This window comes from Sebastes umbrosus, chromosome 8, assembly GCF_015220745.1.
Source record: "Sebastes umbrosus isolate fSebUmb1 chromosome 8, fSebUmb1.pri, whole genome shotgun sequence".
In the NCBI taxonomy this organism is placed as follows: Eukaryota; Metazoa; Chordata; class Actinopteri; order Perciformes; family Sebastidae; genus Sebastes; species Sebastes umbrosus.
This window is the reverse complement of record NC_051276.1, coordinates 10,847,435-10,870,641: the sequence shown is the minus strand read 5'-3', so window position 1 is coordinate 10,870,641 and position 23,207 is coordinate 10,847,435. Positions and strand designations below refer to the sequence as shown.

Sequence of the window (23,207 nt, the reverse complement as noted above, 5' to 3'; positions counted from 1 at the left end):
TCTCACAGAGACATGCCACTTCTCCTGCTGTGAGATCAAAAAGCAAATGGGAGTGTACGATATTGATGACTTCACCGCAGCTCTTTTCTGATTGGACAGTGTTACAAATAACCCAGTGTTACAACACTCCCTGGTCTCCCCTATACAACTACCATGAGATTTTGAAGCATCAAAAATTGTACAATAAAACAGTGAATAAAGTAACCGCACTGTGTGTCTATAAGCATATCATATTAACTGTAGAGATAGGCATATATATATATATATATTTAAAAGAAAATACCACAAATCACACTTTAAGTCCCAATGCAATGGGTTTGCGTATAAATACGCCATAGATTTGTATTTAAACTGTGGTATTCAATACTAAAGTTTAAATTGAACCACATTTAGTCTTCACTGGAATATTGAATCAGCCTATTTTTATTAAACTTCTTTATTATGTGGAGGCAAAGTGGCCAGCAGCCTGACTAGTTAGCCTGATGAAAAGCATCAAATTAAACTAAAGAATCTGCTACTTTAGGTTACGTAAGCCAAACTATTGTATGCACAATACAATGAACGCTATAGGAAGAAAAAAATTATCTTGATAAAATTGTTACTTTCTTACCTGAAAACCAGTATTTTGGTCGTAAAAATCCATAATGTCGCTCACAGAGACATGCCACTTCTCCTGCTGTGAGATCAAAAAGCAAATTGGAGTGTACGATATTGATGACTTCACCGCAGCTCTTTTCTGATTGGACAGTGTTACAAATAACCCAACACTGTTACAACACTCCCCGGTCTCCCCTATACAACTACCAATTTTGAAGCATCAAAAATTGTACAATAAAACAGTGAATAAAGTAACACTATACCACACTCTGTGTCTATAAGCATATTATACTAACTGTAGAGATAGACATATATATATATTTAAAAGAAAATACCACAAAACACACTTTAAATCCCAAAACAATCTGCATGTAAATATGCCATAGATTTGTATTTGTGGTATTCAATCCTAAAGTTTCGATTGAACCACATTTAGTCTTCAGTGGAATATTGAATCAGCCTATTTTTATTAAACTTCTTTATTAATGTGGAGGCAAAGTGGCCATCAGCAGCCTGACTTTCACAGGTTTATAGGGCGGGGGGTGTGCATGTCTTGATGGGGCCCTATTACCTATTAGTATTCCCTCCTTTGGGTGCGCAGTGTTGCCATCAGCCACAGAGCCACGTCAGGCCTGTACAGCAACTGCTCGTCTTTCTACTGCCTCTCTCCAAGGTTAGAGAGAGATAGGCCCGACCGACCAGCTGGAAACACACACTGGGAGCAGAATTGATACCAGGGATTAAGTTTTTTTTTCACATTTTCTCCTGCACTAGAGGCTTTAAAGTGTTGCCTTCTTGCGCGCTGTGAAATCGTCTATTTCGTCTCCACCATCAGGAGGAAGGTTGTGCAGCAGCAGCGAAGGAAGAACAGATCGTTATCGCCCTGTTTTATTGGTGCTTAATGGAAACGCGCAATCATAAAAAATGGTTGCATTTGGAGAGTCTCCGTGAATGCGATCGTCTCCTTCCGACATCGGTGCGTCAGAGAAGACACCTCAGCAGCTAGCTGGACTCCGGGTTGTTGGTTGGGTGTGTGAAGTCTTCTTCACTGTGTGTGCACCGTGTGCTGCTGCTGCTGCTGCTGCTGCTGGACTGAAGGTGACTTGCCTGCAGTAGTCGAGAGCTATGCGGAGAGGAGTCGCAGGCGCTCATCCGGCACTTCTTTCTCTGCGCTCCGAGGCTCGACTGGGAACACATTTGCTCCATCTCTCACACTAGAGAGGAGGAGGAGGAGGAGGGAACGTGCAGAGAGAAATAGACAATAATCGAGGTTTCAGCACAGCCACAGCAGCTGTGCGAAGGTGAATTGAGCGCAGGAGAGAATATAAGGTGAAGGGTGCAGAGGGGTGGTGAGGAAGAGAGAGAGAGAAAGTGGTGGAGAGTTTTGGTGTGTGGAGGAATAATAAGATCCAAAAAACCTGTTCTGTATTAGGGCTGTTTTATTAGTGGATGTGTATGCATGAGTTCTGCATCGAATGGGCGCAAAAACCGCCCCAGATCCGCCGGGAACATCTTCCAGATCGGCAAGCCTCCTTACCGAGACCCGGAGAGGAGGGAGAGCACCGAGAGTACCCGCAGAGCCCAGCGCGCCGTGGCCGACTGCAGAATGGTAAGGTGCTTTTGCATTGACACGTCAATGTCTTGCATGCATGGTGCACCTCTGATAAAGGATGTTATTATATCCACAACCTGTTCTTTGTTCTATAGGACGATCCTACGTGCATGCAGGATGCACCAGGCGACAGCTGTTAATAGCTGCAAAAAAAAGAGAGAAAAAAACTGTAACCCGGTCTGGGAGCCTAAAAATAGCTCTATATGCATTTGCATTGCTTTGTCGGGCAGTGAAGCCAAACAGATCATCTCGTCACTTGCGTGCAGATTGACTGTGTGATTTGCATTTCAGGGTACAATTTCAAAATTGGCCCAAATGACAAGATTATCCACAGAGGTGTTCGTGATCATGGCACAGAGGTTTAACAGATGTTGGCATGGAGTGATCATATGTATTCACCCCTTTCATACATCAGTGAACGTCACTGAGGCTCTCTGCAGGATGCTATGCAGGAGTTGCACAAAAATTAACGAAACATTTGTGCCCCCAATCTCAAAGCTCTCTCATGTTTGTGCAAACAACCAAACTTAGCATAATGGGAATGGGGAAAAACAAAAAATCAATTCATTCATCATCCTCTCTGACTTTTTGCAGACTATTTTAATGGCAAAGCTTCACTTTTCTTTTTTTTTTGCTTAGTCACATGTTTCTCTCATAATATCAATTGGCTTTTATGACCCGCATTATGTGCAAGATTTGCAATTTTTTGAAATACTATTGAATACTATTGAAGCATGCACCTGCACAGGGCACATTATTTGTCCTCAGCGTGCATGGGGGAACAAAAGGAGTATAGTGAGGCTGGATATAGTGCTGCTCAGCATTTTCCTTATTGGCTGACACGTTTATTGGCTATTCCACTGCAATGAACAGAACAGGAAGCAATATTCAAAAGCAAAAAGTTGTTTGTGTGATGTTTACTTGACTAAGTCATTTGAGGGGGAATAACTTATTTCTGTGTCATTTTCACCATCTCATTGTATAACACAGATTGTCCAAGAATTCAATACGCTTGTGGCTCTGTACCGTGAGCTGGTCATCTCCATTGGCGAAATCACTGTGGACTGTCCTTCTTTACGCGCCGAAATGCTGAAGACCCGAACTAAAGGCTGCGAGATGGCGAGAGCTGCACACCACAGTCTCTCCTTGATATCCGGGTGAGTTGGCACAGACGCTGTCCATGGTGCTGAAAACTAGCAAAGAGCTGTCCATGGTGCTGAAACAACTAGCACCTCGCAAAGGAGCTCTCCATGGTGCTGAAAGTGCGCCAAATGGGGCGCTCTGCAATACTGCTGCACCTAAAGTAGCTCATTTTACCATTTCTAATTTGCATAAGCATTCCCAGTTTTAGGCACATGTGGGCCTATATACTTAAGCTCTACACTTCAAAGAAATCACCCAAGTGTCTGCCCCCATTAGTGTGAAACTTAGTGAGCTTGAAGTGGGGGAAAGAGTTTAGGGAAAACAGAACATGAGATCAGCTTTTAAAAAAAAAAAAAAACATGTTGTCTCTAATTGCTAGTGGGACAGCTTTTACCAGGAAGCAATAATAACAACAACATGCTGTAACTGACCGCTTCCCATTAGTAAGGAGGCCTAAATCGTTAATGCATGAAGTGGGAATGCTTCCCAGGACGAATATCTGAGATAATAGTTTCAATAATGTAGAGCCAATGGCTTTTTTGAATTGTTGCTTTTAATGTAATGTGAGAGTGGCTGTGTTGTGTGAGTTGTGTCTCTGTTATGGTCGTTTGAACATTTAGATACTGGCATGCTTTTCAACAATGGACGTTATTCATTTCTAGAGTGCAGAGTGTCTATAAGAGTCCTTTATGGCTTTGATGCCATAATGAAACAGTCGATGCAAAGTGATTAGAGGTTGTTAAAAATACATTCCAAGTAGGGCTGTCAATCGATTTAATGGCATGATTGTCCGTAGTTAATCGCGATTAATTGCAAATTTTTTTATCTGTTCAAAATGGACCTTAAAGGGAAATTTGTCAAGTGTTTAATACTCTTATCAACATGGGAGTGGGCAAATATGCTTGCTTTATGCAAACGTATGTATATATTTATTATTGGAAATCAATTAACAACACAAAACAATGACAAATATTGTCCAGAAACCCTCACAGGTACTGCATTTAGCATAACAAATGTGCTCAGATCATAACATGGCAAACCAAAGCCCAACAGGCAACAACAGCTGTCAGTGTGCTGACTTGACTATGACTTGCCCCAAACTGCATGTGATCATCATCAAGTGGGCATGTCTGTAAAGGGGAGACTCGTGGGTACCCATAGAACCCATTTTTGTTCACATATCTTGAGGTCAGAGGTCAAGGGACCCCTTTGAAAATGGCCCTGACAGGTTTTTTTTCCCGCCAAAATTAAGCAAAAGTTTGGTAGTTTTGGGATGACCTGGTTGGTATCAATGGATTCCTTAGGTTTTTTTGTTTCATACCAGTGTCTTCACTTTAGCTTTAAACGTTGTGTTAATGTGTTAAAGAAATTAGTAGCGTTTAAAATAATCTGCGTTAACGCATTAACTTTGACAGCCCTAATTACAAGCGGTTTGTTTATAATAATTGAGGATGTTGTTGAAGATAGTGGAAAAACCGCTATGATAGAAGACTGACATGTCTGTTGACTTGGCCTGCACTCTCCATCGAGCACAACATCTACTCCACATTGATGCCAGTGGAAGAAGGGCACAGTGAGGCTTGGGATTTGAAGGTCCTCAGTGAGGCTAAGATGCCAGCTGACTTGGCGCCCTCAAAGTTACTTAAATAACAATCACAGACTGAAGACAGCGGTGAGAGAGAGATTTGGAGGACGTTGTGCAGTGCTAGCTGCTTGCCAAAGCCCGGGCACTATTGGAACAATAACAGCATCAGGTTTACTCTAGCTACAGCCCATATTCCTCCTTGTAACAGGCATTTGTTGGAGACCTGTGAAATCATTGAATGCTCTCCCATTAAACATTAGTCTGCCATATTTTTCATGAGGACGAGTTTAAAAATGTGTTAGGCTGTACTCTACTCTGCTCTGTAACCCATTTCCTGGCTCAATAATTAATCCACTCGCTATATCTTGCAGTGATTTAACAATGCATATCCTTCACTGTCTGTTACATGCATGACAAATTTTTCCATTTAATGTATGGAAGCTTTGAAGCACATGTGTGTGACACACTCATATGGTTAGCCAGTAAGCATGTCTACTGCATGTTTCCTGTCATAAATCATACAACACCCATTGAACAGGGACATCTCAGTTGCATTTTATAACGATGCTTTAATAACATCTTATTTAAATCTTTAGAGAAACAGAGCAGTTTACAGTGCACAACCTATATGCTCTCCACTATTCTTTTTCCAATACATGGCTTGTAATTATACAGCTAGATACAGTTATACCTCTACTATTCATTATAGTCCTGTGCTTGAATTTCCTGCTGCTGCTGTAGAAATAGTGCAGCAGCTTTAGAGAGAGAGCTCCAAGTTTCCACTGATATCAGCATCAACATCGTTGTCGTAATACTCCAAAACCTCCTTCTCTAAAAGCTCTGCAGGCCATTTCAATGTCCGTCTCCACGACTAGAGACACAGAGCTTGAATTAGACAGCACAGATCATTCCCCTTTAATCAAATAAAGCCAGTGTGTCTGAATGGTTTGAGTGATGCGAGGCCTCTCCGATGTGCTAGAGGAAAGCTGATAAGCAGGATAGCATTGATGACAGCTGTGCTTTAGCAACAGTGCTGTAGAAGGCAGCACTGTGACAAAACGCGGATGGGAAGGAGAAGCTCGCCGTTGGATGAGTTTAATGCAACAGCATGATTTGTGTGAGAAATATTTGTACCAGGTGCAAGTTTCACGCCTTTCATCGCTGTCACTTTCCCCTGTGATATCACACCCACTGAATATCACCTGCTGTAGTTCCCCCTTGAACACCAGATTTATGCGGTTGTGAAGCTACTGCGGTATCTCATAAAAGCTTGTGATCAGCTCTGGGTAAATAAAAAATACTCAGATGGGGGTTTTATGTTTGAACTTCCCCACTGTCTTTTATTTATATATTCTCAGACGGATAAACGAACTAAAAATATGGACACACAATAAAATAATTGAGCAAAATCCAGTCAGTAGCAATTTTGACCTTGTCTGCTGTTTATTCATCATTAATGCAAATGGCACAGCTTATCTCTCATCTGATTGTTTAAATTTGGCAAACTTTTTATTTGAGTTTATAACTCCTTCTGACATTGTTTGCTCCTATTAGTATTGCAGTTATTGTTCCGGTTAATGATCATATTGATGTAATCACAAGAGGGCAACACCATCAGTATTAATAGGGCTATTCCTCGTATTTGTTAAGATATTTTCTTAAAGAGTATATTTATTGATTTCAAAAGGGTCGAACAATCAAGGATTAAGGAGCATAATACAAATATGTACCCTCTTTTCCAACTCACCCTCAGCACAGAACACATTCTCCACACACATGAGAGCCAAAAACAAAATAAACGAAATAAAATAAAATATATAAATGAACAAGAAATACAATAAAAATATAGAAATAAACAATAATAAATTAAATTAAAAAATATATATAAAATATACATATGCACATACATATACATACATATATATATATATATATATATATATTTATACATACACAAAATTAAATAAAAAAGCAGGAACAGAGGGTATATAACAAGGGTAATCAGGCATAATGATGGGATAATGGCATTTCAAACACTAAGACCTACATAGAAATATAACTCGAGATCTCAGTCCATGCTAGTCATTTGTTAAAAACTAAAAGTGACATTTATGGTTGGCTGTTTAGGATGTGATATAGAAGATTTGCATGCTGAAAACCGAATGTGACTTTTTACTTTACTATTTACCATTGTTTACTATTTTACTTTTCCCTTAGTTACCCTGATTTGCACGGTTTCTTGCCTTTTTTTATGTCACTCAATTTGTAAGTTATATGCTGAACATTAACCAAAGTCTTTTCAGTGGAACTGCTACCAATCTTAGGGTTCAGGCACATTCACATCAAGTAACTGAACTCAATGAGGCTAAACCTGGAAAGAACACATTGAATCTGTCTGCAAAAGGACAAAACAAATAATTTATTTTGAGGCGAGTCGACACAATTCATTCTTTTGTTCTTTACTTCTGTAATTATGAGTTTTCTACAGTATTGTAATACTACATGGTGCAAGTGTCTGTCCACCATTTTGAAGTCAAAACATCTCCATCAAATGAAAATCTGCTCAAAGATTGTATGTCGAGAAACTCTATGAATCAGCCTATACCATAATAACATACTAAGGCTTGCTAACATCATTGTCTCTGACCCCAACCATGTCCTGAACAGTGAATACAAATAGTTGTCATCAAATCGGAAATACAGGGATCCACGATTTAATAGGGGTAGACTTTAAATATGGAGCCTAATCGCAGATCAAATGTACGTTGAAGGGTCGTGAATATATTGTCTGCGGTGATGTGTAATGTTTTGTTAAATGTATGTATTCTTGTTTCCTGTCTTAAATTTTTTGTCTGTCTTGACGTTGTAACTAGAGCTGCTGAGATGCAAGAAGTAATAAAGTAATCTCATCATCATCATCATCATCATCATCATAAACTCATCAGTCAACTACTGTTAAACTGTACAGAGAGATATAAAGAGGCTATCTATGAACTTTTTCTATTACGGAACTATGGTTTTAATTTGTTTCCATTAAGTTGGTCATTGTATCCGGAATTCATCAAGTTCCAGCCAGCCAGTAACCTTGCTGTGTTCCAACTATGTGCCATTTCAGGCCAGAGGACGGGGAGATCCACCCTGAGATCTGTAGGCTCTTCATCCAGCTGCAGTGCTGTCTGGAGATGTACATCACTGAGATGCTCAAATCCGTCTGCTTGCTGGGCTCCCTGCAGCTACACAGGAAAGGTTAATACATAAATAAGCCTCACGGCATAGCTTTTGTGTGTATATGCATGTGTGCTAGTTTATATACAGCATGCTTTGTTTCTCTTATTAAAGATTAAAGTTAAAAGAAACAACCAAGAAAACAGAAGACAATCACAACACTAGCAGATTTCAAAATATATGCACAGATGTAATTATTTATTCACAGCTTTCTTCCATGTTTTATTATTCAGATTATCATCTAAAACTTCACCATCATTCCTATAATAACACCAGCAGCCTGTGTATGTACAAATATAACCCAGTGCTTTTGTACCTGTTTAATGAAGTTTACAATGATCATGTGATCTGAGTGTGCCCTTTTCTTGTTTTTAATGTTTTAATGCATGTGGTGGTGACACATTTCTAACGCTATAGCTGCTCTCTGTGTGCTTTAGGTAAGGATTACTGTGGCCCTACCGGGGTCGAGAGTAAGATAGAGGAGAGCTCAGACATCCCCATCCTGGAGGACACATCTTCCTCCCCCACTGACTTTCCTCAGCTCTGCTGGCTGGTGGCCACTGACATCGAAAACATAGAAAGGTATAGGTAGACTAAAAATACGTTGTCCTTCTGTGTGTGAGTAAGTGTAGTGTGTTTGCGGTTGTGTGTGTTTATTGTTCTGTGAATAATTGTACATGTTCCTGGTTGGTCAAAACACGTGTGTCAGGGAACACAGTATTTTGTTTTTCAGTTTTTGTCACTTTACAGGATTTAAAAGATCAGAGATGCATTAACATTTTAAACAGCTAATGCTTTCTTTAAAATACACGTATATGTACTAGTTAAAGGAACAGTGTGTAACATTTCAGACGATCTATTAGTAAAAATGGAATATAATATTCATAACTATGTTTTCATTTGTGTATAATCACCTGAAACTAATAATCATTGTGTTTTCGTTAGCTTAGAATGAGTCGTTCATATAACATAGGGGGCGGGTCCTCTTCACGGAGTCCACCATGTTGCTCCGTCATGTTTCTATAGTAGCACAGAACGGACAAACCAAACACTGGCTCTAGAGAGAGCGCATTTTGACATTACCTGAAGGCCGCCATAGTTCTCTGACACGCCTGTGAAACTGCGGTAACGTGAGCCGCAGAGTGCAAGAGCAAAACCATGGCAGCACCAGCCGCTGTCTGACTTCCTAAAGTAGTGTTATTATGGTAAGGATGGCCTCCGAGCGAGGCGAACGGTGTTACCACGGTTTAGCACTCAGCGACTCATGTTACCGCAGGCTTGGAAACGGAGGAGTGAGCGGAGGGGTAAGCAGTTGGTTGCAATCTGCAACCACATCCCTAGATGTTCAGCATTTAAAGCTGGGTTTGTTTATGCTATATTTGATTTTTTTACGAAGATATAATTGCATAACAATATGTACACTGAGAAAAATTCAGATTTTACTTTTTTTTTCTTATAGGACGTCCTGTAAAAAAATAATTACACGCCTCCGAAAATTACCAGATATTTGTGTGCTATGCCAATCCATAGTATTTACAACCTACAGTATATGCAAGTACTGTACTTTGCAGAGTAGACAAAAATGTAATGTAATGTGGTGTCTCTGGTTGTTATTGATAATTGGAAAATTTTATTAAACCACAGAATGAAATATAAAACATGTAAAACCTCCAGTTTTTACCTGTGATGTTGCATTGTAGACTATTTGCAAATTAATGCAAAATACTTCACATATAGTGTGATTTGTGAGTGTTTATTATATTAGGTGGACATTTTATCATGCAAAATACAATATATTTTAAGATGTACTTTTAGATGACACTGCAAAAAAGTGAGTATTTGCTGAATTTGTATGTGGGTGTTTGCGTGTGTGTGAAAATATACTACATAATAGATGCTCCTGATACACTACATAAAGCCCTTTTCTTGTGTTATTGCAGGGATATGAGGGAGATGAAGAACCTTCTCAGTAAACTCAGGGAGACAATGCCTTTACCATTGAAGAACCAAGGTAAGATGGAAAGCCAACACCTCCTTTAGCTTCACCCTCTTACCCACACCTCAACCCAATCGAGCAGTGACACTTTTAAAATTATTCATAGTCAAAAAGAATAGTAGATTCATTGGGATAAATAGTGGCTTGGAAAAACACAAAGCTACAACTAGCAAACATGTCTGACTTGGCAGTGGTCTGCTCTCCGGTGTGTTCTTATGCTCAGATGACAGCAGTTTGCTGAACCTGACTCCCTACCCACTGGTCCGACAGAGGAAGAGGCGGTTCTTTGGGCTCTGTTGCCTGGTAACCAGCTAAGGGCCCCGCCTTTGTGGGTAGGAGGCGGCAACAAAGACACCATTACCCACTGTCCTTCACCACTTGTGTCTCCCACCAATCTATTACTGCCATTTTCAAATAAATTGTCTCTTTCTCTTTTTTTTAAAGGCTGCCCATTTTATAATTTTATTTTGTAATACAAAGAAGAATTGTAACTGCAATGTAATGAAAACAAAGTCATGAACATATATTTTAAGATATTTTGCAACAAATTTTCCCTTTTTTGGTAAATGAAGTCAGATATCTGCTTGTCCAATGTAAAAGAGAATGAGAGGTCATTTAAAATAATGTCAATGTTCAATTACTTCCACAAACCTGAGTGAATGAAATGAGGATTCATGTAAAAAAAAAGAAGGGAATATAATTGTCAGTTTCTGTCAGAAATAATGTGATAACTTATGAATAGACGCCATCCGAATATTTGAGGACGGCGCTTGCAAAGACAAAGTTATACCTTCGTATGTCTAAGTTGAGATGACAGGTTTGTGCAGAGTACGTTTGTTGTGTATTACAGTCCCTGTTTTCTGTTTCTTGCTGTTTTTTCTTCTTAATGTACTTAATTTAGTCTTCCATAAACCAAGTACCTGTATCCAACTTTAACTTTCCAGCTTCAAAATGGAATATATGATACAATACTCAAAAAGAAAACTTCTTTGCACACAATATCTATCTAAAAATTGAGACATTAGACTTGTATATACACATACTCTTTACGCAATGCTCTCTGAATTATTTTCAAAGATGGAAATGGTTTGCAACGAATCTGTTGGTTGGTGTAAGCAGGGAGGGTCTCCCTCTGTCTGAGGCAGTCCAGTGCAGACAGAGGCCAGGCAGCATGGGTCTTGCTTATTAATGATAGTGATCAATGTTTAGGGCACGGCGAAGATACAGTAGTCAAAGCTGATATAGGTCATTTTACATTGTTAATAAACTTTTGTTATTGAAACTAATCAATAAGTCTCTGTAATTATCTTGCATGTAATCCACTGAAATGTCCACTGGGTGGAGACACACTATCAAAAACAACAAACCTGTCTTACACATTTGGGTGTTTCAGTTCTGATAAAAAATTAACTGTGGGTCAAACTGAATACATTTAATGGATTGATTGCACTATTGGTGATAGTTAAAGGGTAATAGGTAGTAATTCATATTTGGGGAATAAACAGCCCAACATTTACTCATGCGATCTTAAGCTTGTTTGCAGAGTAAACATTTCTATCTGCGTGGTTTGTAGAGGAACAAAAAGATGGAGATGCAGAATGGGAGAGAGAGAAAAGTAAGATAATCTTTTATTAAGTCCATAACAAGCAGCTTTTGTTTGTGTTTGCCAAGGGCTGGAGAAATAGAGAGAAAAAGAGACAGGGAGAGAAAGATTTTACTGCCAGACATCAGATTGGATCCAGCCGGTCACCTTTTATTGCTGCTGGAAAGAAATATATTTTTATCAGTAAAGGAAAAACTTCAAAGTTTCCTGTGTGAAGTGATCAGTGGCTGACATGGATTCTTTCATGGGCCAAATGTATACTATTTATTATAATTTAGACGTGCAGGATAGGTGAATTTATAACTCTAAATTGCCTGCAGATGTGAATGTGTGCCCTTTAACAAACTGGTAACATGCCACCGACAGACTGGAACAGCACAATAGAATGAATGGATTACATTATCATATTATACATTTATGTAAACTGTTGTAAATTGCTCAGAAAATAGACATGTTTAGTTTTGCTGCCCTCGGTAAACCATGTAAGTCCAAATTTGGTAAAACTGAAGGTTGAATGGTTCCTTGTATGTGGGAAAAAGTGGTGAAAAAATCATAAAAAAACTCATTGTATATTATGTCGAAAAAAGTTATAAAAAAGGTTATACAATAGTATGTCGAAAAAAGTCGTAGTATAGTATGTCGAAAAGACTGATAAAAAGGTTATAGTATGTGGGAAAAAGTGATGAAATAGTCATAGTATAGTATGTAAAAAAAAGTCATACTATAGTAAGTTGAAAAATAGGGATAAAAAAGTTGTAGTATATGTGGAAAAATGTCATAGTATAGTATGTCGACAAAAGTGATAGAAATTCAGATTTTAATATGTTGAAAAAAGTGATTGAAAAAGTCATGATATACTATGTCAAAAAATGTGATTAAAAAAGTCACATTAGAGTATGTCAAAAAAAGTCATAGAATGTCAGAAAAGTGATAAAAAGTCATATTATATTATGTCGAAAAAAGTGATTCAAAAAAGTCATAGTATAGTATGTTGAAAAAAGGGCATAGTATATTATGTCGAAAAGAGTGACAAAAACGTCATAGAACCATATGCTGAAAAAAAGTCATGGTATGTGGAAAAAAATTATAAAAAAGTCAAAGTATAGTATGTCAAAAAAAGTGATAAAAAAGTCATAGCAAAGCATGTCAAAAGTGAAAAAAAATCATCATGTTGCAAAAAGTGATAAAAAATGTCACATTATAGTATGTCGAAAAAAGTGATAAAAAAGTCATAGTATAGTATGTCGAAAAATGTCATAGTATAGTATGTGGAAAAAAATTATAAAAAAAGTCATTGTATAGTATGTGGAAAAAAGTCATAGTATGGTATGTTGAAAAAAGTGATAAAAAAGTCATAGTATGGTATGTCGAAAAAAAAGTCATAGTATACTATGTTGAAAAAAGCGAAGTACAATAATGAAAAGAAATTCAACATGGCTGGTGTTTTGTTATTTATTGCTTGTCTTAATACAGTTTTACATTACAGTTGTATACAGGCATAACAGTGTACTTTTAAAATGTGGTAAACCAGTGACACTTGATACAATACTAATTCATCTGAAAAATATGAGGAAAGTGTTATTGAGGATTAATGTGTAAAGGAAGGTGGCAATATAAGTTCTCTCTTGACATCCTCAGGTAGCACAAGGCAGGATACTGACAACTGATACCTTTTCTCCCTTACATCGCACTAGTCCTGCTTCACACTCGCTCTTGGTCTGAAACACTGCAGTTGCATTCTCCCCAACTTGGACACACACATTAAATCCTGGGGTCGGGCAATCTGCAGAGTCCTTACAGCGACACTCGTTGGTTTGATCTGAAAGAATGGTGTGAAGACGAATGAGATCAATGACTACAAAATTGCTAATATTCTATGTTATCATTGACTGTTTGTAACATTGTGATGTCCCTACCGTCACAGGTCTCCCACATGTGACAGTTGGTGCAGCCTGTTGTGTTGCGCTCCGGCCACTTGCAGATGCTGTCCTCTACTATTGTCAGGTTCTTCCCCATACACTGTAGTGCATGCATTTTGCACACATTCAGATTGACTGATTTTCCATTCGCAGGGTTAGTGGCGCACACCTCCAAAGATGAACTGTTGACAAAAATCATCAGAAAAGACAATAACCACAGGAACAGGAAAGTGAATGAAATCCGTTAACTTTGCAAAAAAAGTCACATGGCATAGTGATGATGGGTTGAATAAACATACCTGCACTCAGACATCTTTTTGCAAACACATTTTCCATTAGAAAACTTCTCCCATGGTTTACATTGCAGCAGAGGAGAGATGAGTTGTGGCGCACTGACTGTAGGATACATAGAAATCATTCAACATCCATGCATACAATGATAAAAAAATTATAGTATATGGAACATTAAAGAATGAATGAAAAGTAGGGAACAATATACTGCAGTCACATCTTGTCACACAGCAGTTCCATGCTGTCCATTAGACGACTTATAGGCCTATAAACCTTGAAGTAAAATGTACCTGGGCTGCATTTGGTTTGTGCTGGGTCTGGTGAAAACTGCAGACTGGAGTCACATATAATCGTTGCCTCTCCTAGGACCTGTCTACCCGCTGGACAGGACAAGGTGACTGTATCCCCTATGCCATAAACCTGCTGTAAAGGAGAGGCTGTGATGTCATCAGAGAGGGAGTGAAGGTGGCACCTCGAGACTGGAAGAGAAGTCAGACAAAGTAACGTTGTAATTCATCGTGATTGTAAATGTTAAACTTTGGTTATGTGTACTCACCTGTGCACACTCCAGGGCTGGAAGACCAGTTTTGATTAGCAGTGCATTCCAGGGTGCTGTCACCAGCAAGATAGTAATCTCCAGTGCAGGTGTACTGAACCCTACTACCCACAAGGTAAATGTCCTTGGGATCCTGTGGCACATGTGATGAGAAAAAGGGGATTAAGTTCCTTTTTTCAGTTCTGATTTTTGTACAGAAATCTCTCAAAAAGGAAAATAAATTAGGGACTGAAATATTAATAACAAATGTGACCCAATGCCATTGAGCCAGGCTCATTTAATTTGACTGGAGACACATTCAATATTTAATTTCGTTGTCCCTATTATGCAAAATACTGTTTATAGCTCTGAATGTAGATACCAATCATCTATGGAACATAAACTCGGAAAAAGAAGTTTGGAAATTTGTGTTTGGTAGATTATTTCTTTGTTGTTACAATGCTAATTGGAATTGTATTTTACATCGTTGGAAAGCCTGTTTATTTAATTTAATTAGTAATCGACCAAACACAAATTTACAAACTTCTTTTTCCGAGTTTATGTTCAATACATAAACACCTCCCACATTGGTGTCTGTTTTCCCATGCTGGGTCTCCAATGTGCTTTTCGAGGATACATTATTAGCCAAATGACATCATTTCTCCATATTAAAATATGGGTGTGTATTCGTGTCTAAATTACACTGACTAATGTAAAGTCAATTATATGAAGAGTTACACTAAACTGTGGCCTTCTGGGTAATACTAACCCCAAATTGGAAAATCAATTAGTGTGATTATAAGAATATTAAATTATGGCAATAGTTTGTTCCACAATGTACGGTAAATTCAAGTTTGACTTACCAGAATGTAGCCATTGATTAGAACCGGCGGGTTTCCACATATCTGACTTGCCGGGAGAGTGTGGTCAAAGCATTGAGGCTCCATGGTTCTGGAGAAAATTAGTTAAAAAATAGGATGTTGTATAACAGCATATTGATGAAAATCAGTGTAAAACTTTGTCTTATTGAAAATGTGATGCAATGAGTCCTGGTGCCAAAAATGTTACAAAATGTATATTGTAAAATCAAACTTCAACTCTCTCTGACTTTAAGTATTGCAGGTCTTGGTCTTCACAATCAGTGGACCTGTCAGTGGGTTCTCCGATACATTGTTGTCCCCCATTCTGAGGAGTGGGATTAGAGCAGGTACGACTTCTTGACCTCCGACCTCCAGAGCATGATGACCAGGCTGACCAGCAGGCCCAACTACCGTGGATCATTCCTTAATGGGCAGAAACAGAAAGGAAGAAAGAGGGGGAAAGTGGGGAATGTATTACAGTCTACTCTAGGTGATATTATCCAATAAAGAGTGTTTCACAGAGTGGTATCAATCTTTGCATCTAACCCTCAGCAGGAAAGCAAAACATTTCAAATAATTCCTTTAAATATATCAAATCACCTTACCCAAGACCAAAGTGACAGCAGTAGTAAAGAACCTGTCTGAAATGTAACACCCACCCTGCTGACCCTCCGCTTCAGTTCCCTGCTCACAGGCCTGTCCTGATGTGCCAGGCTTACAGATGCATTTGCATGTATCTCCATCCATGACAACCATGCCATTGTTGCTGCAGGGCCGGCAGTGGCAGGAGTCGCTCTCAGTAAGGTACTGCTCTATGGCCCTGCGAAGGTAGAGCCTCTTCACCCCAGCACACTGAACCTCCTTCACCAGCTCTGACAGCGGACGCAGCTGCCAAAACAAGAGAGATGGAGCGTCGTATTATTTGATAATCCAACATGCTTTTAAAGTTTAAAAAAGAGCTTATTTCACTCTCCCTCACCGTTTGTTTTGTGACCACTGGAGATAACCGGATAGAATCAGCCCAGTTTGAGTATATTCTCCAGTTCCTGTTCGGATCAGAGAGCTGCATGGCCTGCAGTGCTGCGATGTGTTGGATGCCTCCTCCCTCCACATCCACCTTCATCCAGTTATCACTCCTGGCTTTATCTATTTTAAAAAGGTTTGCAGTGATGATGGATGACAGAAAGATTCAGAATGTTATGTGCTTTCATTGGTTGATATGTTTGTAGTATTAACATCAAAATTGTACCAATGGGTGTTGAGTCGCGTCGGTCTTGACCACTGCTGCAGTCCACGTGATGGATGGGGATAAAGAAAATCCAACGTTTGGTCCTTACACATTCATTATGCGAGGAGCTTACGCTGACTTGTAAAACAACGGAAAGTCAAAGGGAAAAGACAAACAAAAGTCAGTATAAGAAATTAACAGCAGGATTGAGGCAGCACTTTATGGATGGAGAGGCAATTTTATCAACCTGATGTTTGGATTGACAATTAAAAAAACTACTAATACTTCTAATGCTAATAAAGTTGCATCCAACTATAGTTTTTACAGTTATATATATATATATACCCACTGAACATTTAATCTAGTGTTGTCTAGTGCAATTTGGAAATTCTGTGACTGGAAAAATTGCTAGTCATGTTGAATTTTAAAAAACAATTTAAAATAGTCTGATACACTTTTCATTTCTAAATGTATCAGGAAACATATTGATGTTACATATTTGTTAAAATCGTATTGCAAATTTTCAAACATATTTCAGAAAAGCAAAATAAATGTAATGATAGAGTAGGTTATCTGCTTATATGAAATATTTCAGGGACAAAAAATAATTTTGACATTTGAGATTTTCAAATGCATTCTAATGACATACACTGGAAATTCCTAAAAAATGTATTTTCTTAAAAAATATAGCAAATACTCTTATCTTAGCTTAGGCATGTTGTGTCAATGGTGAACAACATGGGATAGTTCGGTTTTTGTACTGTCAAGTTCATACATACTACATACATACATAAAAATGATAACCATCCTCCATTAGAAGAAATATGATTGTCAACCACCAAAATGTGAAGAAAAAGGTACTTTGTTCCCTACATGTCGCATCGTAATTATTAAAGTTTCTCAAAAACATGACAGGCTGATGATTATGAATACTCACCCATCTTTCTTTCAGTTTCTTCATCAATCTTGGCGATGATCTTGAAGGAGCCTCCAAGGCTTCCTTCAGACAGGTAGTGTGTCCCAAACCTCTTCAAAACGTCCCTGTAGGCAGCGTAGTTGTAGACTGATGGGAGTTTAACCAGTGCCTTCCAGAACGCCTCCGATATTGGGAGATACTGATGAGAGTTGCTCTGGAACTGAGCTACCTCTATGTCACTCTTTAAAACCAAAAGCTTTTGAGTCTGGAAGGAGTAAAATCACTGAGTAAGTTTAATTATGTAGTTTGATTTTCCTTTTCCAATCAATTAAACCATTAAAGATATAGTGAGACAATTTCCGGTTCCACACACACACCTGGGTCTGGTCATGTGTCTCATGAAAGTCATAGTTTTTATATCCTGTCGTGGTCCCAGTCACTGTCTGTCTTTTGACAATGTCCTTTGCGTAGTGCCATTTACTGGTGTACATCTCATCACTGAAGTCATTCTTAGCTGTAACCTGAGAACAGCACAGGTTTTGCAATGTTAATTTAACAATTTAAACCAACAAATGTTAAAAAGATGAAATAAATGCACAGACATTACTGAGAGGTTGAGTCTTTAAAGGTACCCTGTGGAGTTTTTGACCACTAGTGGTGCTGTAGAGTGATGTTTCAACCACTAATTTTCCACCATTCACAAGGACTTACACACACAGCACAAGACTGTCCTCACCAATCTAAATGATTGGTTAAAACACTTAAAACTTACTATGACAAGCAACCTCCTGTAGTTGGGAGGGCAATTTATTAAATACAGTAATTCTTATTCTCTCTAAGTAGTATAAGCAGAAATAGCATTGTTATAAACTGGGGGAAAAAAAGTTTGGAAACTTGTGTTTGGTGGATTATTTCTCTGTTGTTACAATGCTAATTGGCATTGTATTTTACATCGTTGGAAAGCCTGTTTATTTACCTTCACAATGATGTCCAACTTGTAAGGATGATGCATTTGTGGGATGAGCAGCACAGCTGATTATGTGGGTAGCGCCCAAAATGCTTTGCCAATGCTAAACAGTGTGCCCCCACCAAAAGCTGTTACTCGATCGGTGCAACAATCAGCGTCGCGTTCTCCACGTCGTCTCCATACTTTGACCCTGCCATCCAACTTTCGCAGACAGAACCTGGACTCATCACTGAACATGACATTCCCCCACATGTTCAGGTTCCATTGTCTGTGTTGTCGACACCAGCGCAAACGGGCCTGACGGTGAAGGGCAGTCATTGCAGGCTTCCTGGTAGCCTTCTTGGGCGCTACGCACGTAATCAGCTGTGCTGCTCATCCCACAAATGCATGATCCTTACAAGTTGGACATCACTGTGAAGGTAAATAAACAAGCTTTCCAATGATATCAAATACAATGCTATTTAGCATTGTAACAACAGAGAAATAATCACCGAACACAAGTTTCCAAACTTTTTCTTCCCAGTTATTATACTACCGTTACATTTCCCCCCTATACACCTAACCTGACCCGCCAGAGGAATGTCAACATTAATTGCAACTGTAGGTATTTCCAGACCAGAAAGCTGAACTGGATAGTACTAAGGGGCAGTCTGTAGAGAGCATTGTGGACACCGCTGTAGATGACACGACACTGTCCCCCAAAGCTCTTTGTGTTGATGACACCGGCCCTCCGCTTCCCTGACACCACATCAAACCTACAAAAGCAATGAAAGTATCCCGTTGGTAAGCATTTGGTACCTGCTTGTGTGTGCTTGTATAGGTGCACAAACAATTTGTCACTTACCCAAGTCCTAGGAGCTCTACGTTAGGCGGGGGAACTGAATTTCGACATACAATGTGTTTTGCAATGTCACAGAAACGTTCGTCGTGTCCATCTGCCTCACAGTCCTGATCTCCGTTACACACCAGAGACTGGCTAATACACTTTCCTAGTGGGTCAAGAAGACAGGCAGACAGCTCAGTGATTGTTATTCAATACTGTATGATTATGGGAGTGAACAGAGTTGAATTTCTAACCCGATCGACACCGAAACCTGTCTCCACATCCATCCTCTAGAGGGCAGCCTTTTGTGGTTTCACAGGACCTGGTCTCAGTCGGCCCCCCATTGCAGGGGTTCCCTCCAAACTGAGCGTAGACAGCCATGGCTCGGCTTCTTGTCTGTTACACCCCACAATGTGACAGAAAATATGAAAAAAATATACTATCATTATTGTGGGATAAAGTGATTACAGAACAAGTGAGGACAAGTACGCATGGACTTAGTATGGACACATAAACGGCCAAAAGAGATTACACAAAGTAAGAAAAATGACAATTAACTCCCCCACCCCCAAAAAAACAAGCAGGACAAAAGCAAACTTCATCAATAAAAATGTAAATAAACAGAATCTTGAGCTAAACAGCTAAACAGAGAAGTGCATAGTCATTATTAATCCTCCTAACCTGTGATTTGGTGCAGCCATCACACTCTGACCAATCACCATAAGGCCCCCACTGACAATGAACTCTCTGTACACAAAACCTTGGGAATAAGATTTAAATCAAATGATTCTATAAATTAAACAACATAAATGTAATGAAACCAAATAATCATTGTTGTAACAATTTGTCTCATTTAATATGTTTTTGATTTTTTTGTTTTTAAAGGGGCTATTGATAACACTGATAACATTCAGCCAACAGATGTCACATTCTCCCCCCATTGCCATTGCATGACAGGCACTTCATCAATCTCAGCCATTTATCCATTTTTTTCCACACTAACTGATGAGCCACCACATGATACCAATGCCACTTTACTAATCGCTCACAAGCCTCGTTAGAAGTGGGAACCAAATGTCAGATATTTCCACAGAAATAAACAAAACTGCCAATTTTAAAAAAGAAAATGATTAATTCACAATCAAAAGTGTTTTTTAGGAAAAGTCGTACTTTTAATCGGTACCTTTCTAAAGGCTTTGGGGATGTGTTTTTTTTTTTAAATATTCATCGTAAAAAAAGTTATCAATAAGACCTTTAATGTTTGAAACAGTAAAACAAAAACAGATTTACCCTTTGGGAGTGAACAGGAGTAGCAGCCATGGCAAGGCTGCTAAAACGAATTGTGTAATGCTCTGAAGAAGTGAAGAAGAGAAGAGGAAAGGAGAGAAGAAGAGAAGATGGGAGGAAGAAGGGGTTTCAGTAGTAAACCGAGGACACAAACTAAATGTTAAAATACTCACACTCAAAAAATCAGACCTCAGTTATGTTTTGCAGAAATCTAAATAAATGTGTTTGTAATTTCCCTGTTATTGAGCGTACAATCTACTAACCTTCATGGTGAGTGAAGAGCAGCAAACAGAGGAGTCTTGAACAGGCTGACGCTGGTTGGTTTTGTTCTTGTTAGGGAGTCAAACTGTGGAAGGGCATTCCTTGGAACTCATTGGCTTTCATGAGAAAAAAAAAAAAGATTTGTGAAGAAACCTCAGGAGGAGCAACAGAGGAGGGCGTGCAATAGATATAGTGTGTACAGAGTAACAACATAATGTGTGTGAATATCTTTGCTTTGGAGATGAAAAACATGTTTTTGTGGCTCCTCCTGCCAAAAAGCTCATTGTGAAACCCGAAAGCAAAGATTAACTCTTGGTGTGAGAACCTGTGTCTGCTGTTCTTCTTCTGACTGTCAAGTTTATTATTGAGCTGACAGACCTTTCTCACAGCAGACACCGTCGCCTGACCTGTCAAAGCAGGAATGCACAGGTTAAACTAATAACACTAATTATATAATTATAATAATTAGTGCAGTGTTCCCTTTAGGTGTGCCAGTTGTAAAGTCAATTTTATTTGTGTAGCCCAATATCACAAATCACACATTTGCCTCACGGGGCCACAATCTGTACAGGATACGACACCCTTTGTCCTTTAGAGTACGACCCTCTCATCGGATGAGGAAAAGCTTAACCAAAAAACTCTTTTAACAGGGAAAAATGGAAGAAACCTCCGGAAGCCACCAGCAGTTAACGCCGTTAACACCAGCACCCCCCCAGCTTTCTCCACAAGCACCCAGCCTATGCACACCCCTCCCCCTTTCACACCTCTTTCCATACAGGAGGGGGAGGTCAACATGCTCTTCAAAGGACAAAACCCCCACAAGGCTGCCGGCTCAGACGCTGTCTCACCTGCAACCCTGAAACACTGTGCAGACCAGTTGTCTCCAGTGTTTACAGGGATTTTCAACACATCACTGGAAACCACCCTGCTTCAAAGCCTCCACCATCATCCCGGTCCCCAAGAAGCCAAGGATCACAGGTCTTTAGGATTACAGACCCGTCGCTCTGACCTCTGTGATAATGAAGACTTTTGAACGCCTTGTGCTCCACCACCTAAAGACTATCACCAACCCCCTACTGGACCCACTGCAGTTCGCCTACAGAGCCAACAGGTCTGTAGACGACGCAGTGAACATAGCCCTCCACTACATTCTCCAGCACCTGGACTCCCCTGGCTCCTATGCCAGGATCCTGTTTGTGGACTTCAGCTCCGCATTCAATACCATCAGCCCAGCTCTGCTACAGGACAAGCTTTCCCTGCTGAGTGTGCCTGACTCCACCTGCAGGTGGATCACAGACTTTCTAACTGATAGGAGTCAGCACGTAAAGCTAGGGAAGCAAGTCTCCGACACCCAGACCATCAGCACCGGTGCCCCCCAAGGCTGCGTTCTCTCCCCCACTGCTCTTCTCCCTGTACACCAACTGGCACCTCCATACACCAATCTGTCAAGCTCCTTAAGTTTGCAGACAACGCCCCTCTACCCTCCCCTCATCCTGGAGGTTGAGGTCAACAGGCTCTTCAAAGGACAAAACCCCCGCAAGGCAGCCGGCCCAGACTCTGTCTCACCTGCAACCCTGAAACACTGTGCAGACCAGTTGTCTCCAGTGTTTACAGGGATTTTCAACACATCACTGGAAACCTGCAGGGTGCCTGCCTGCATTTTTGTATTGCTCCCCAGTCAACACAGTGGAGTCGTTCCGTTTCCTGGGCACGACCATCGCCCGGGACCTCAAGTGGGAGCTAAATATCAGCTCCCTCATCAATAAGGCCCTGCAGAGGATGTTCTTCCTGCAGCAGCTGAAGAAATTCAACCTGCCACAGACCATGATGGTGCACTTCTACTCGGCCATCATCGAGTCCATCCTCACCTCCCCCATCACCGTCTGGTTCGTCGCTGCCACCGCCAGGGACGAGGCCAGGCTGCAGCGGGTCATCCGTGCTGTAGAGAAGGCGATCGGCTGCAACCTTCCCTCCCTCCAGGGGCTGTACACCTCCAGGACCTTGAGGAGGGCAGGGAAGATTGTGGCCGACCCCTCCCATCCCGGACACCATCTATTCTAGACTCTGCCATCTGGCAGGAATTTAAGGTCTATCAGGACCAAAACCTCACACCATAAAAACAGTTTTTTCCCCATGGCAGTGGGACTCTCAAACAGCCCCTCCGCCCCCCTGTGACTGTCTCTCCCTCTCACACACACACACACACACACACACTACTGAAGGAAGGCCAGACGTGCAATAGATATTGTGCGTACAGAGTAACAACATAATGAAAAAACAACATAGGCATTCCATATGACAAAAACTGATACATAATTAAGTACGCTGTCATGCAGTTGAATGTTTTGACGTGTCACAG

General features: G+C 40.0%; 2 protein-coding genes across 3 annotated transcripts; one reads left to right on the top strand and one right to left on the bottom strand.

Moving 5' to 3' along the window:
* Window positions 1-1,220: 1,220 nt before the first annotated feature.
* Window positions 1,221-11,444, top strand: rgs7bpa (regulator of G protein signaling 7 binding protein a). The gene is made up of 6 exons (XM_037779191.1): window positions 1,221-2,206; window positions 3,200-3,366; window positions 8,053-8,183; window positions 8,600-8,744; window positions 10,103-10,173; window positions 10,382-11,444. The coding sequence occupies exons 1-6, from the start codon at window positions 2,057-2,059 to the stop codon at window positions 10,471-10,473; spliced, it is 756 nt and encodes a 251-aa protein (XP_037635119.1). The 5' UTR covers window positions 1,221-2,056; the 3' UTR covers window positions 10,474-11,444.
* Window positions 11,445-13,197: 1,753 nt separating this feature from the next.
* c7a (complement component 7a) lies at window positions 13,198-22,735 on the bottom strand. 2 transcript variants are annotated; one of them, XM_037779128.1, is made up of 19 exons: window positions 22,717-22,735; window positions 20,851-20,964; window positions 20,591-20,652; window positions 19,982-20,060; window positions 19,555-19,696; window positions 19,322-19,466; window positions 19,094-19,232; window positions 17,888-18,031; window positions 17,532-17,775; window positions 16,616-16,732; window positions 16,346-16,512; window positions 16,026-16,254; window positions 15,615-15,789; window positions 15,370-15,457; window positions 14,528-14,660; window positions 14,262-14,450; window positions 13,980-14,076; window positions 13,678-13,862; window positions 13,198-13,580 (listed from the first exon to the last, which is right to left on the bottom strand). In XM_037779128.1, exons 2-19 carry the CDS (start codon window positions 20,854-20,856, stop codon window positions 13,396-13,398), a joined length of 2,526 nt encoding a protein of 841 aa, XP_037635056.1. In that variant the 5' UTR covers window positions 20,857-20,964; window positions 22,717-22,735; the 3' UTR covers window positions 13,198-13,395. The 2 variants fall into 2 exon arrangements, with proteins under 2 accessions (XP_037635056.1, XP_037635055.1); XM_037779127.1 differs by lacking the exon at window positions 22,717-22,735 and having other exon boundaries at window positions 20,851-21,042.
* Window positions 22,736-23,207: the final 472 nt, after the last annotated feature.